General features: G+C 54.6%; 1 protein-coding gene and 1 long non-coding RNA gene across 5 annotated transcripts; both read left to right on the top strand.

Annotated features, from left to right (window-relative positions):
• The first annotated feature begins 5 nt into the window (after window positions 1-5).
• LOC146766711 (uncharacterized) lies at window positions 6-3,317 on the top strand. The gene is made up of 2 exons (XR_014956973.1): window positions 6-691; window positions 1,909-3,317. It is a non-coding gene; the product is annotated as an uncharacterized LOC146766711 (long non-coding RNA).
• Window positions 3,318-6,438: 3,121 nt separating this feature from the next.
• On the top strand, window positions 6,439-10,043 carry LOC144246748 (UBX domain-containing protein 1-like). 4 transcript variants are annotated; one of them, XR_014956972.1, is made up of 7 exons: window positions 6,439-6,725; window positions 6,971-7,024; window positions 7,510-7,629; window positions 8,351-8,483; window positions 8,728-8,871; window positions 9,468-9,519; window positions 9,777-10,043. XR_014956972.1 is itself a non-coding variant. In XM_077785295.2 (7 exons), exons 1-4 carry the CDS (start codon window positions 6,673-6,675, stop codon window positions 8,358-8,360), a joined length of 237 nt encoding a protein of 78 aa, XP_077641421.1. In that variant the 5' UTR covers window positions 6,439-6,672; the 3' UTR covers window positions 8,361-8,483; window positions 8,725-8,871; window positions 9,468-9,519; window positions 9,777-10,043. The 4 variants fall into 4 exon arrangements, 1 of the variants encoding a protein (XP_077641421.1); XM_077785295.2 differs by having other exon boundaries at window positions 8,725-8,871; XR_013340422.2 differs by lacking the exon at window positions 7,510-7,629 and having other exon boundaries at window positions 8,725-8,871.
• Window positions 10,044-13,370: the final 3,327 nt, after the last annotated feature.

The raw sequence follows: 13,370 nt of genomic DNA, 5'->3' as shown, positions 1-13,370 counted from the left end.
TTGCCTTTATTTTTAGGAGGTCCAGGCAGATAGCAGCAGTCAAGGCCCTGTGTGCCAGGTGAGCAGTGGACAGAAGGAGTTGTTCTTGCTCAGGTTTCAGGTTTTGGTGCAATTGTAAGCATCCACTCTTGGTTACTTTGTTTTATTTTAGGCAGTCATCTTGCAAGATGTCTCTGGTCCGGATGTCTGGATGTCCAAGGCCAGGTGGGTGCAAGCGTAAGGTCTGGGTGGGTGTGCTTTTCAGGTCAGGGGGATGTTGTTTTCACAGTATCTCAGTGTGGGTTGTTTTGCTTTGTTTTTTTGCAGGTGCTGTCGCTGCCCTAGCTGTGTGAAGGAACAGAGGCGAGCGGGTGAGTTGGCATTTTGGCACAGTGACTCACAGGTGACCCTTATGCAGCAGCATGCTAAGTGTGTACCCTTTTGTTTTTCAGGTATCCTCCAGGCAGCTTGTGGAGTCAAATTGAGACTTCAGGTGAGCCGGGGCAGCGGTGTGTCGGAGTTTCGGGGATTCCTCTTTTCGTGGGCACTAGTTGCATTTTCTGTTTTGTCTTAGGTACCCTGAGGAGGAGCGTAGCTGAAGTTTGGAAACGGCAGCACCGAAGCTGATGCAGAGAACGTCTCGCCGTCCACATCCAACTGACATTGGATTCCATCCGGTTGTCTTGCAAAAGCCAAGTGCTGGGGCCAGTAGGTGGGAGATGGGGGAAAAACCTTTACTATCACAGGAGGCTATTTGATGTTAGCTTGGAGAATAGGCCCATAGTGGGACGGGCCCCTCGGGAGCAAAGGGAGAGGGTTTCTCCTCAGCCCCCCCAGAGTCTTCGCCGGGCAGGGCAGTTCCGATCCCTCTCTGGTTCTCGTGACGTTCGCATCGGCGGCCTTCTTTGACTCTTGACGTTGTCGTGGATCTTTTCACCATAGGAGCTCGCCTTCATGTCTGGAGCTATAGCTACAGTCACCCTGTAGTCATTTCTTCCTTCTCTAGGCCTACTGAGCTTCTTAGGCTTCCTCTTAAGTGCTTTGGCACTAACATCTTGAAAGGAGTTGCATGTCATCATCAAGTGCTACTGCCCTAGGGCTTTCTTTTCTTTGGCATAATCAGCCCATGGCTCATCTTGGGCTAGGAATCTTGGGTCCATAAGGTGAAATTGCCAGGCAGTTTCCATTTGTGTCCGTGTCACGTTGTCTGTGTCCGTGTCACGTTGTCTGTGTCATAGGCCTTTGTTACATCTCCATGCTTTAGCAACATCATTTTGTGCCGTATTGGCCATATTTTGCTCACGTACCTTCCCGGATATCAATTATTCTGGCATTTTTACATATTCACTTTTTGGGTCCGGACGATGTACACGAGATGTTCTCATCCGTCTTCATTCTCAGTTTTGGTAGCCCTTCTCATGGACTTCCGTATGGAGCTTATTAGCCCCTCATCACCTGACCACAGTAGTTCCGTAGCATCTGCCTTCTCAAAGGATATAGGGCTCAAAAATTAGTCTTCTGGAGAATTATATCAAGTCCTCACTTATCTTGTATCTCTGTCAGCTTACGTTGTATGCACTTATGATGCACCTACCTGTGTCGGCTTCTATTGTATGTGCGTATGTTGCGCCTACCTATGTTAGCTTATATTGTTTGTGCTTACACTGTATGTACCTACGTTGGCTTATGTTGTTTGTGCTTATACTGTATGTACCTACGTTGGCTTATGTTGTATGCACCTCTGTTGTGGCAATTATGATCGGAGCTGCCTTGACCGGGCAAGTAGTCACGCTCAGGTAGAGCAGTTATAAAGCTTTGCCGTTCATCTGTTCTCTACGGGGTTTGGGGTACAACACTGATGGGCCCAGAGTTGGTATAGCTCCTAGCTCTCAGATAGTCAGTCACTGACCGCCTCCCCTTGTCTCGTAGGTCCCCGGGTCCCTACAGAATTTCCTGGAATCTACCATTTGACATGGAGGTCCTGCGGTCAGAAGAAGCGTTTAAGCATATTCTTCAGTGCAGCGTTTCACGTAAGGGTGGCAGCCAGCGTGTCAGCAGAAGAATGTGTGAGAGTGTGACTGTCTGTGTCTGTCTGTGAGAGTTTGTGTGTGCTTGTGTCTGCAGCTGTGTGTGTGTGTGGAGCAGATACAACCTTGTGTGTATGGCCTTTGCCTTTCGGGGGGGTTTTCATCAGGCAGGAGGATTTTTTGGGAGTCTCTGGAGCGAGTTGCCGTGAATGTGAGTTTGTGCGTAACGCGAAGGGGGCGTGCACGTCGGCGGAGCGTTTTGCGCCGTTTTTGTTCCGGGTGCGTCATAACAATAAAAGCGTTGTGGACTTTTCTGAAATGGAGACACGGTTATATTGTGTCAATATGTATTTGGCTTGTAGTACATTATATTGTTCTGTCTTTGCAGTTGTTCCTATCTTTTGATGTATTTTGCTGTATGTAAATTGGACTTGTACTTGTGTGCCTAGGTATGATGTATTCTTTGTTGTATTTGTCTCTGTACTTGCATTTGTATGCATTGTTTCCCTGTGTGTTGCTGAAGTTTAAGGGAATAAAGATTAATCAGCCCTAATAATGATGCCTCTTACCCTCTGCCCTGCCCACCATTCATCTCCTGTCTTTCTTTGGTGTGGTTGAGTCCTATCATTTTCACCCTTTTTCTCCCTTTGCCTCTTACTTTCCTCTTTAGTCTATTCCTCACTTTATCCTTCCATGTGTAACTCTTTGTCTCTGGCTGTGTTTTCCTTTGTTTCCATTTCTAACACATCTCTATGTTTCTCTAACCCTATTTCCTTCTCACCCTATTTTCTTCCATTCCTCTACATGTATTTCCCCATGTCTCTTTGTCTGTCTCTTTCAATCTAGGTTTCACTATGTTTTCTTCTTTTTTTTTTCTTTGTCAGCCTTTGTCTTTCTAACACTTGCTATCATTGTCTTTGTCTCTGACCCTTTTTCCTTTTCTGTCCAACTTTAACTTTTTTGTCTAACTCTCTATTTCTTTCTCTCTTGAACCCTACCTTGTGTTCAGTCTCTCCATTTGTTTTCCTGTAGGTTTTCAGCTCTATTTCTTCTTTTTCTTGTCTCTCTATTTGCTTTTCTCTTTCATTTCAAGTGCTTCCTTTTCTGTTTGTCTTTCACTCTTTTTCTCCTTACCCCTCCTTTCTTTTGCCTTTCTCTTTCCAATCTGACTTTTTTAGTTTTTCTTTTTATCTCTCTTTTATTTTTCTTGCTCTGTTTTCTTCTTACTCTCTTCCTTTTCTTCTTCTCACTCTTTCTTCTTGCTCTCTTCTTCTCTCTTCTTCTTCCTCTCACTATCCTCGTCTTCTCCTCGCTCTCTCCTCTCTCCTCACTCCTCTTCCTCCTCTCTCCTCACTCCTCTTCCTCCTCTCTCCTCTTCTTCTCACTCTCTCCTCTTCTTCTCGCTCTCTCCTTTTCTTCTCACTCCTCTTCCTCCTCTCCTCTTCTCACTTTCTCCTCTTCCTCCTCTTTCTTCTTCCTCTGACACTCTCCTCTTCTTCTTACTCTCTCCTTTCACTCTCCTCTTCTTCTCACACTCTCCTTTTCTTCATCTCACTCTCTCCTTCTCACTCGCTCCTCTTCCTCCTCTCTCCTCACTTTCTCCTCTTCCTCCTCTCCTCTTCTTCCTCTCTCCTCTTCTAGTTCTCTCTTCTTCTCACTCTGTCCTCTTCTCACACTCTCTCCTCACACTCTCTCCTCTTCTCACACTCTCTTCATCTCTCTCTCCTTTTCTCCTCACTCTGTCCTCTTCCTCCTCTCTCCTCTTCTTCCTCTCACTCTCTCCTCTTATTCTTCTCACCCTCTCCTCTTCTTCATCTCACTCTCTCCTTTTCTTCTCACTCTGTCCTCTTCCTCCTTTCTCCTCACTTTCTCCTCTTCTTCCTCTCTCTTCTTCTTCCTCACTCTCTCCACTTCTCACCTCTCCTTTTCTTCTCTCTCTCCTTTTCCTCCTCTCTCTCTCCTTTTCCTCTCCTTCTCACTTTCTCTTCTTCCTCCTCTTTCTTCTTCCTCTGACTCTCTCCTCTTCATCTTACTCTCTCCTCTTCATCTTACTCTCTCCTCTCACTCTCCTCTTCTTCATCTCACTCTCTCTTCTTCTCACACTCTCCTTTTCATCTCACTCTCCTTCTCACTTGCTCCTCTTCCTCCTCTCTCCTTTTCTCACTTTCTCCTCTTCCTCTCCTCTTCTTGTTCTCACTCTCTTTTCTTCTTCTCACGCTCTCCTCTTCTTCTCACTCTCTTCTTCATCTTTCTCCTTTTCTTCTCAGTCTCTTCCTCCTCTCCTCACTTTCTCCTCTTCCTCCTCTCACTTCTTCCTCCTCTCTCTTCTCACTCTCTCCTCTTCTTCTCACTCTCTCCTCTTCTCACACTCTCTTCTTCATCTCTCTCCTTTTCTCCTCCTCTCTCCTCTTCCTCCTCTCTCCTCTCTCCTCTTCCTTCTCTCTCCTCTTCCTTCTCTCTCCTCTTCCTCCTCTCTCCTCTTCCTTCTCTCTCCTCTTCCTTCTCTCTCCTCTTCCTCCTCTCTCCTCTTCCTCCTCTCTCCTCTTCCTCCTCTCTCCTCTTCTTCTCACTCTCCTTCTCTCTCTTATCTTCCTCCTCTCTCTCTCCTTTTCTTCCTCTCACTCCTCTTCCTCCTCTCTTCCTCTTGTCACTCTCTCCTCTCTTCTTCTTCTCACACTCTCTTCATCTCTCCTTTTCTTCTCACTCTCTCCTCTTTCTCCTCTCTCCTCTTCTTCTCACTCTCTCTTCTCACTCTGTCCTCTTCTTCTCACACTCTCTTCATCTCACTCTCTCCTTTCCTTCTCTCTCTTTCCTCTTCCTCTTCTCTCCTCCTTTGCACTCGCTGCTCTTCCTCCTCTCTCCTATTCTTCTTCTCTCTCCTCTTCCTCCTCTCCGTCTCCTCTTCTTCCTCTCACTTTCTCCTCTTCCTCCTCTCTCTTCTTCCTCCTTTCTTCTTCTCACTTCTTCCTCCCACTCTCTCCACTTCTCACTCTCTCCTCTTCATCTCACTCTCTCCTTCTCACTCTCTCCTCTCTCTCATCTTCCTCCTCTCTCCTCTTCTTCCTCTCACTTACTCCTCTTCCTCCTCTCTCTTCCTCTTGTCACTCTCTCCTTTCCTTCTCACACTCTCTTCTTCCTCTCACGCTTTCCTCTTCTTCTTGCTCTCTCCTGTCCTTCTCACACTCTTCTTCATCTCTCTCCCTTTCTTCTCACTCCTCTTCCTCCTCTCTCCTCTTTTTCTTCTCACTCTCTTGTCTTCCTCATCTCTCTTTTTCCTTACTCTCTCCTCTTCCTGCTCTCTCCTTTTCTTCTTCTCCCTCTCTCTCTCCTTATCACTCTCTCCTCTTCTTCTCACTGTCTCCTTCTCTTTCTCTCTTTTTTTTCCTTTCTGTACTTAGAATAAAAAAGCAGGAGTAGAAAATACTGTGCTCCGAGGAAGTAAAAAAAGAAAACAACTTTAAAAATAAAAATTTCTACTCCCTGGGAGCATCAAAGTAAAAATAAAAATTTTTACTCCCTGGTAGCATCAAATTTTCTACTGCTGCGCCTGACAATCTTTTTGGGTAGGGGAGGGGTCTGTCTGGTAGCCACACCCCCACCCTGAATCCTCCCTCTACCCTAACCCCTTCCCTGACCCACCCTCCACCCCCTCCCCCACACCCTGACCCCGCCCCTAACCACGCCCCCAATGCTGACCCCCTCCCCCTAACCCCCCCCGTCCTTACCCCCTCCCCTGGCCCCGCCCCCAGCCACACACCCTCCCCTGACTTCTACTGATACCTATTAAGATACGTATAAAAATCTGAAATAAAATATAATAGGAATAAATGTAAGAAATTATGAAAATATAATTTTCCATCAATATCCATTACAAATCCGAATGTGAATATAAATATGAAAAATAGAAAAATAAAGCATATTGAAATGCAGCTTAAGAGGAAAGCTTTTTTCTCTCGGTTCCTATCGGGTCGCAGGCAGGCTTTTTGTTCCGTTCTTTCCCGCGCGGACGCTTTGGGGCGTTCGCTGCCGAGGCCGTGCCGGCGGGGACGGCGCGGTGCTGCCGCCGTGTGGGCAGAGAGCGGTACTGCAGCCCCCCAGCCAGTGCCCGGCAAAACCACCGCTTGAAAAGTGCTGCCGCCTTGTGGGCACAGGGCGGTACTGCAGCCCGGCTGCCTTCTTGGGAGCGGCTAGGCACGGACTCGCTTGAAAAGTGCTGCCGCCTTGTGGACAAAGGGCGGTACTGCAGCCCGGCCGCCCTCTTGGGAGCGGCTTGGCGCGGACTCGCTTGAAAAGTGCTGCCGCTTTGTGGGCACAGGGCGGTACTGCAGCCCCGCCACCCACGGCCGCCCTCTTGCGAGTGGCTTGGCGCAGACTCGCTTGAAAAGTGCTGCCGCCTTGTGGGCACAGGGCGGTACTGCAGCCCCCCCAGCCAGCGCCCGGCAAAACCGGCGGGAGGGGCGAGGGGCGGCAGCGAGCGGCGAGCGGGGCGGTGTCTGTGAGTGAGGGGAGGGCTGGAGGCGGCTCCGCGGCGGCGCCGGATTAGGATGGCAGCGGCGAGGGAGGCTTTCTGTCCCGTTCCGGCCGCCGTCCGTACCGGAACGCTTTGTGCCTTTCTGTCCCTCGCCGGCCGCCGTCCCCCACGTGTCGCGAGCCCGGCGCCGCCGTGATGGCGGCGGGCGGTGGGACCGGGCTCGGGCGGCTCTGGAGGCGCTGCTGGAGGTGGGATTCGGGGCCCGGCGCGCTGAGGGCGGCGGCACCGGGGGGACAGCGGGGGAGGGCGGGCGGGAGCAGCCGGAGGGGACCCGGCACCGGGAATGGGATTGGGGGGGGGGCGGGACACACGGACAGGCCCCGGAGCCCCCGGGACCCCCAAAACGCCACCGAGACCCCCAAAAAACCCCCCGGGACCCCTCAGAACCCTCTGGGACCCCCCAAAAATAACGGGGAGCCCCCCAGTCCCGCAGGGCGAAGGCGCTGGCGCTGACCGGGAACCGGGGAGTGGAGCCGGCCATGGACTGGTGAGGGGGGACCCCAAGAACACTCCCGGGACCCCCAAAAATACCCGGCGGGATCCCCCCAAAACAGCCCCGGGATCACCAAAAACAGCCTCGGGAACCCAAAAATTCCCTTCAGAAGCCCCAAAAATCCCCCTGGGACCCTCAAAAACCCCCTGAGACCCCCAAAATTCCCTTCAGGACCCCAACCCCCCCCCCAGGACCCCCAAAATTCCTCCCAAAAACCCCCTGAAACCTCCAAAATTCTCCCCAGGACTCCAAAGCCCTCCCTGGGACGCCCAAAATTCTCTTTGGGACCCCAAAACTCCCCCTGTGACCTCCAAATTTCCCTTTAGGACCCCTGAAATTCCTCCTGGGACCCCCAAAACCCCCTGAGACCCCAAAAGTCCTCCTGGGATGCCCCAAAAACCTTCCAGAACCCCCCAGGACCCCCTCCAATTTTGGGTCCCCCCCCGATTCGGGGTTCCCCCCGGTTTTTGGGTCCCCAGGCTGGTGGCTCATGAGGACGACCCCGACTCGGACCCCGAACTCCCCCCGGGTTTGGGGGCGCCGCCCGCGGGCCTGGGGGGGCCCCGGCAGCCGCCGGCCCCCGAGGACGAGACCCAGAAGTGAATTTTGGGGGTCGGGGGGGAATTTGGGGTTTGGGAAGGAAATTTTGGGGTATGGGGAGCTCAGGGATATTTTGGGGTTCAGAGTGGTTAATTTGGGGTTTCAGGGTGTTTATGGGCAGGGTTTTCGGGTATTCTCGGGAGGGCTTTGGGGTATTCTTTGGTGGGTTTTAGGGTATTTTTGGGTGGATTTTTTGGGATATTTTTGGGACGGTTTTGGGTTGGTTTTGAGGCATTTTATGGTGAGTTTTTTGGATATTTTTAGGAGGGTTTGGGTAGTTTTGGGTGGGTTTTTTGGGGGCATTTAGGACGATTTTGGGGTATTTTTGGGTGGGTTTTGGGCTGAAGGCGGCTCAGCGGCGGCGCTGGAGAAGGATGGCAGCGGCGAGGGGGGCCCGGCGGGGCCCTGCCTTTGCCAGCCCCTCCTGCCGCCCTCCTTGGAATGGTTTGGGGCAGTATGGGGTTATTGAGGTAGGAGTAATTATTTTGTTGTTGTTGATTTAATGTGGTGGTTTTTTGTTTGTTTGTTGTTGTCGTTTGATGTGTTTGGTTTGTAGAGCAGGAACTGTAGACAGAATCCTGCAGAAGTAATATGGAATTTGTCCTCCCAAAACCCACCCGGCTTCCAACCACTTTCAGCACGTGGTCTTCCTTAGCAGCACATGGTACCCCACACTTGGGAGCCGGTGCACTCTACTTTTCTCTCCTCCTTTGCTGATAGATCCTGCTGAGGCTGAGGACAAAGCCCTACCCCTACACGGACAAGGCAGCAGACCTGGTTCGGGAAGCCAGCGTGCTCCAGGCTGCTCCAGGACTCTGATCAAACATCAGCATCCCCGTCTCTCACATTGATGGTACGTGGTAACCCCTTAAGAACAGAATTCCACCTTTTCTAACCCTAAGCAGCAAACTGGGGATGGGTAACTCTAGAAATCTAGAAATCCTGTCATGTAAGGACCTCCAGGTTTCAGCCCTCCGTGTGTCCTTGGTATCAGAAGCTGGAATTGCAGAGTTGCCACTTTACCTCCAAACGTAATTTTTGATGTGGTTGTGCCACTTTAACAGTATATGAAATCTCTCTTCGTGTTCTTGCAGCAGCAATTTCGAACCACAATGGAAATCTAGTCCTTCTGCCCGGAGCTGTTCACAGAATTGTGGAATTCCAGATGGGTTTGGATGGGAAGGCACCTTTTTTTTTGCAGCATTAGATTTTTGCAGCATTGCAGCTTTTCAAGCTTCTAAGTAAGTTACTTCATTCAGATTTAAACTCTCTTGAAGCATGCTTGATATGGTTTGTTTTTTTCATTGTTATGTTAGTTTTTGTTTTGGTTTTAATTTGGCTTTCTTTTTTGCCTGGCGTAGGAAAATTTTACAGCTCTCACTTTTTTCTTCTCCAGTTGAGTATTACCAGTGTTACCTTCTTAATTCAAAAACCATTTGCTGTATGGAAAAAGCACCTTGCCTTTGTGAAGGGCCAGGTGGGAACTGTTTTAATGGCCAGTGGCACAGCCCCGTAGCACACAATTCCCAGGAAGTGGGGAGCCCTCTGCCAGGCAGAGCCACCTGGCCAGGTTCCTGCGGGTGCTGCTGCTGTACCCGGCTGATGAGGTGAGAAGCAGCTTGGCTTTACTGCCAAAATAAAACTCACCCGTTTTCCTATGAATCCCAGCAAAGTGGTCCCAAAGGCTCTGTCACTCAGTCTCTGCTTCCATTGGTGTGGAGAGGCTGGATCCCAGTTATCACCCCAGCAGTGCCCCTGCCTCCCTTTTCCCCACTTTTCTGTTCCAGTCGTGCGAAACATTCAGGCTTTGTTTTCTTCCCCCTGCGGTTCACTGCAGATCCCAGAAAACCCACAGGAGGGAAGATCATTCCTTGTGCTTCCACCTCCAGGTGAGAGAGGAGATGGTCACATCCTAGGAGCCTGATTTTGGAATGTTTTATGGAATTGGCCCAGTGGCTTTTACTTCTGGGGTTCCTGGAGTCTGTCCCTGGCAGGTCCAGCCTGTGCTTCAACTGAGAGCCCTCAGTCCGCAGGGAAATGAACCTTTGGGGAAGTTCTTACAGCTCTGCTTAGTGCTTTATGAATGGTGATGATTTTCTGGAAGTAGGCTGTCCATTCTGACCCTTTTTCTTCCCTCTCCCTGCAGACTGTACCTGCTGAGAGGCTGAGGTGAGACCAGGATCTGTAAAATCCCTGACTCTCCGTGTTTTCCTGAGGCTGAAGCCGTGTTTGCTGTCAGTGACGACAGGGTGGGAGATGCTAAACACTGAAAACTTTGGGGTTTTTCCCCTGAACTCCCCAAGACTCTTTGCAGCTGTGCCCTGTCTCTCTCTTGAAAGAGTTTCTGGATTTACAAAGGTTTTTACATTCTGCAATATTTATCTATAACTCGATTAAAAAGAATCATACTGTATCAATGTGGTGTTAATTACTTTGTTTGAGTCGGTTAATTAAAGCAAATTGTTGGTAAGGGGTTTGAACATCCCTTAGTTGGAGCTGGCAGCTCTTATTTAATTTCTCTTCATTCCTTTAATTTCTTTCAATTATTTCTTGAGCCATTACTGCAATTAGGATGTACAGTAAGGACAAGAGCATTTCTGCCCTGCTGGATTGGGAAATCCGAGCCCAATTCCTTGGAGAGATTGAGGGGATGGGGATCTGTGCCTCAAGCTGGGTTTTGACAGTGGGAATTTGGTGAGGAAGGAAGAGGAGAGATCCCACGGAAAGTGGCTGAGGCCAGTTCCGCTGGCTTTGGGTGCTCCTACCCCCGAGAAAATCATCCTGGCTGAAGGGAACTGGAAGAAGCCAGGGGGCTGCGCCGGGGGCTGTGCAGGGACCCCAAACCCTGGTCAGGGGCGCTGGGCAGTGCCAGCTGCAGAGGAACGCTGCAGAGGGGCTGCGCTGGAGCCCCTCAGCTTCCATGCAGAGATGCTGGCACTGCGGGGCTTTCGGGACACTGCCGAGAGGCTCCGCTGCCAGAGCCGGGGAGTTCTCCCGTTCTTTTCTGTCGTGCTGGGCACTTGGCAAGTCCTTAGAGCCCCGCAGGCTGCCAGTGCCAGCGGAGCAGCTGGAATCACAGACGGTCACACAGAAATCGGGCTGGGAGAGCAAATGAGCCGTTCCATGTTGTTTTTCACAACGCGTTTTGGATTTATACCAGAATCTCTTCTCTCCCCTCAGACCCCGTACCCCTGAGTTCTGAGTTTTCTCACAGAAATGTCTCGGCCTGCACCGGGAAAAAGAAAATTCCCTGGCACGGCGGGGAGCGGCGGGGTTTGAGGGTGCTGGGGCGGCACGGGGGTCCCCGCGCCCCGGCCGGTCTCGGTCAGCCCCGGGAAATCGCCGCCGCCGCCGGCTCGGCCCCGGCGCCGCCCCGGTGCTCCGGCCCGAGAGAGACCCCGACCCGCCCGCCGGGGCAGAGGCGGCACCGCCGGGAGCCGAAGCGGCAGCCCCGGGCCCATCCCGGCGGGCCGGGAGCGATGGCCCCGCCTCCATCCCGGGCGGGCCGGAGCCTCAGGGGCGGGGCCGGGCCGGAGCCTCAGGGGCGGGGCCGGCGCTGGCTCAGGTGCGCGGGACCGCGGGGCACCTGCGTGGGGTGGGGCCGAGCTTATTTAAGTGCCGGGAATCGCTGCAGCCGCCATTTGCTCACTCGGAGCGCGGTGCGGGTGGTGGGTTCTGTGCGGGCTCCGCAGCTTCGCCCGTCTCTCCTTCTCCCCCTTTACACTTCCTTCCTCCTGCTCCCATTCCCCTTCTTTCCCTGCCTTTCCCCCGTTTTCCTGTCCTCCCCAAAGCCGACTGCTTTCGCTCCCCTTTTGTGCCCCCTTCTACTCTTCCTTCCTTCTGCTCCTATTCCCCTTCTTTGTCTTCCTCCTTTTCCTTCTCGTCCCATTTCGGCCTCCCGTCCCACCATCTACCCTTCCTTCGTTTTCTCCATATTTCTGTTTTTTATCCCCTAAACCCACTCTCCCTCCTCCCCCAAACGCGACGCCCCCCACTCGTCCCTCACCTGTCCCTGCCCCGCTGCTCCGTTCCATTCCCCCTCTCTCCCTCCTCTGTCCCGTCCCTCTTTCCCCCTGCCGGCCTTTCCCTTCCCCGCCCGCTTTCCTCCGCAGCCCGACCTCCCTCCCCACCTTCCCGCATGCCCCGCTCTGCCTCCTCTCTTCCCGTCCCTTTTTCCTTCTTTCCTCGCAGCCGCGGGGCTCGGGGCGCCGCAGAATAAAGCCCAGAGGGCCGGAGCCGGCGCCCCCCGCCCTCGCTGGGGTCCCCACACGGGGCCGGAGCCGCTCTGCGGGTCCCCGCATTGCAGTCCAATACACAGCCCGACACTGCCGGGGTGCGGCTTTCCCGACATCACACTGGGGGTCGGGCTGGGGGTCGGGAGGGGGTCCTGGGGTGAGGAGGGTGGGGGGGTTAGGAAGGGCCCCCTCATTAGGAGGGGGTCCCGGGGGAGGAGGGTGGGGGGAGGGGGATAGGAAGGGCCCCCTCCGGAGGAGGGGGTCCGGGGGAGGGGGGCCAGGGTGGGCCCCCTCCGGAGGAGGGGGTCCGGGGGAGGGGGGCGGGGTGGAGGGGGGGGCCTTCCCCCCTCCAGCCCCGGCCCCTCCCCGGGACCCCCTCCTCCGGACCGGGGCCCGGGGGGGTTGGGGGGGGGGGGGGTGGGGGGGGGAGGGCGGGGGGGGTGGGTGGGGGGGCGGGGGGTGGTGGGGGGGGGGGAGGGTGGGGGGGGCGGGGGGGGGGGAGGGTGGGGGGGGCGGAGGGGGGGGGGAGGGTGGGGGGGCGGGGGGGGGGCACGTCACTCTGTGCCGTGAACAGACATTAAAAAAAAAAAAAACCAAATGGCCGGCCGTTCCCCCCTTCCCACCCCACCCCCCCCGCCCCCCCCCCCCCCCCCCCCCACCCCAACCCCCCCGGGCCCCGGTCCGGAGGAGGGGGTCCCGGGGAGGGGCCGGGGCTGGAGGGGGGAAGGCCCCCCCCCTCCACCCTGGCCCCCCTCCCCCGGACCCCCTCCTCCGGAGGGGGCCCTTCCTATCCCCCCCCCCACCCTCCTCCCCCGGGACCCCCTCCTAATGAGGGGGCCCTTCCTAACCCCCCCACCCTCCTCCCCCCAGGACCCCCTCCCGACCCCCAGCCCGACCCCCAGTGTGATGTCGGGAAAGCCGCACCCCGGCAGTGTCGGGCCGTGTATTAGACTGCAATGGGGGGACCCGCAGAGCGGCTCCGGCCCCGTGTGGGGACCCCAGCGAGGGCGGGGGGCGCCGGCTCCGGCCCTCTGGGCTTTATTCTGCGGCGCCCCGAGCCCCGCGGCTGCGAGGAAAGAAGGAAAAGGGGAATGGGGAACGAGAACAGGGGAGCAGAGGGGGCGCTCAAGGGGAGGGTGACAGGGACAGGGGGCAGGTGGGGGCAGGTCGGGGTGTGCAGGGGGCTGGGGGAAGGCAGGGTGAAGGAAGAGAAAGATTGAAGGCAGCTTTGGGGAAGGAGGCGGAATATGTGGAGGGGGAAAGGTATCACGGAAAGGCGGCAGGAGGAACCGGGAGCGCGTGGGGGGGAGCAGGGAGAGGGGGCACGGGGGAGCCCGGCTGGGGAGAGAAGGAACAGGGAAAGGATGGAGGAACAGGGTAGCGTAGGGGTGAGTAGGGGAATAGAGAGGGAGGACAAGGAAAGGAGAGTAGGGGGGCCCGCCCGGGAGGGAGGGAGGGGAGGGCTAGGGGGGAGAGGGAGGGGGGGGGGTTTGGGGGGGGGGAGG

Source organism: Lonchura striata, chromosome 8 (assembly GCF_050655825.1).
Source record: "Lonchura striata isolate lonStrDom1 chromosome 8, ASM5065582v1, whole genome shotgun sequence".
Taxonomy (NCBI): domain Eukaryota; kingdom Metazoa; phylum Chordata; class Aves; order Passeriformes; family Estrildidae; genus Lonchura; species Lonchura striata.
This window is presented reverse-complemented; position numbering and strand designations above follow the sequence as displayed.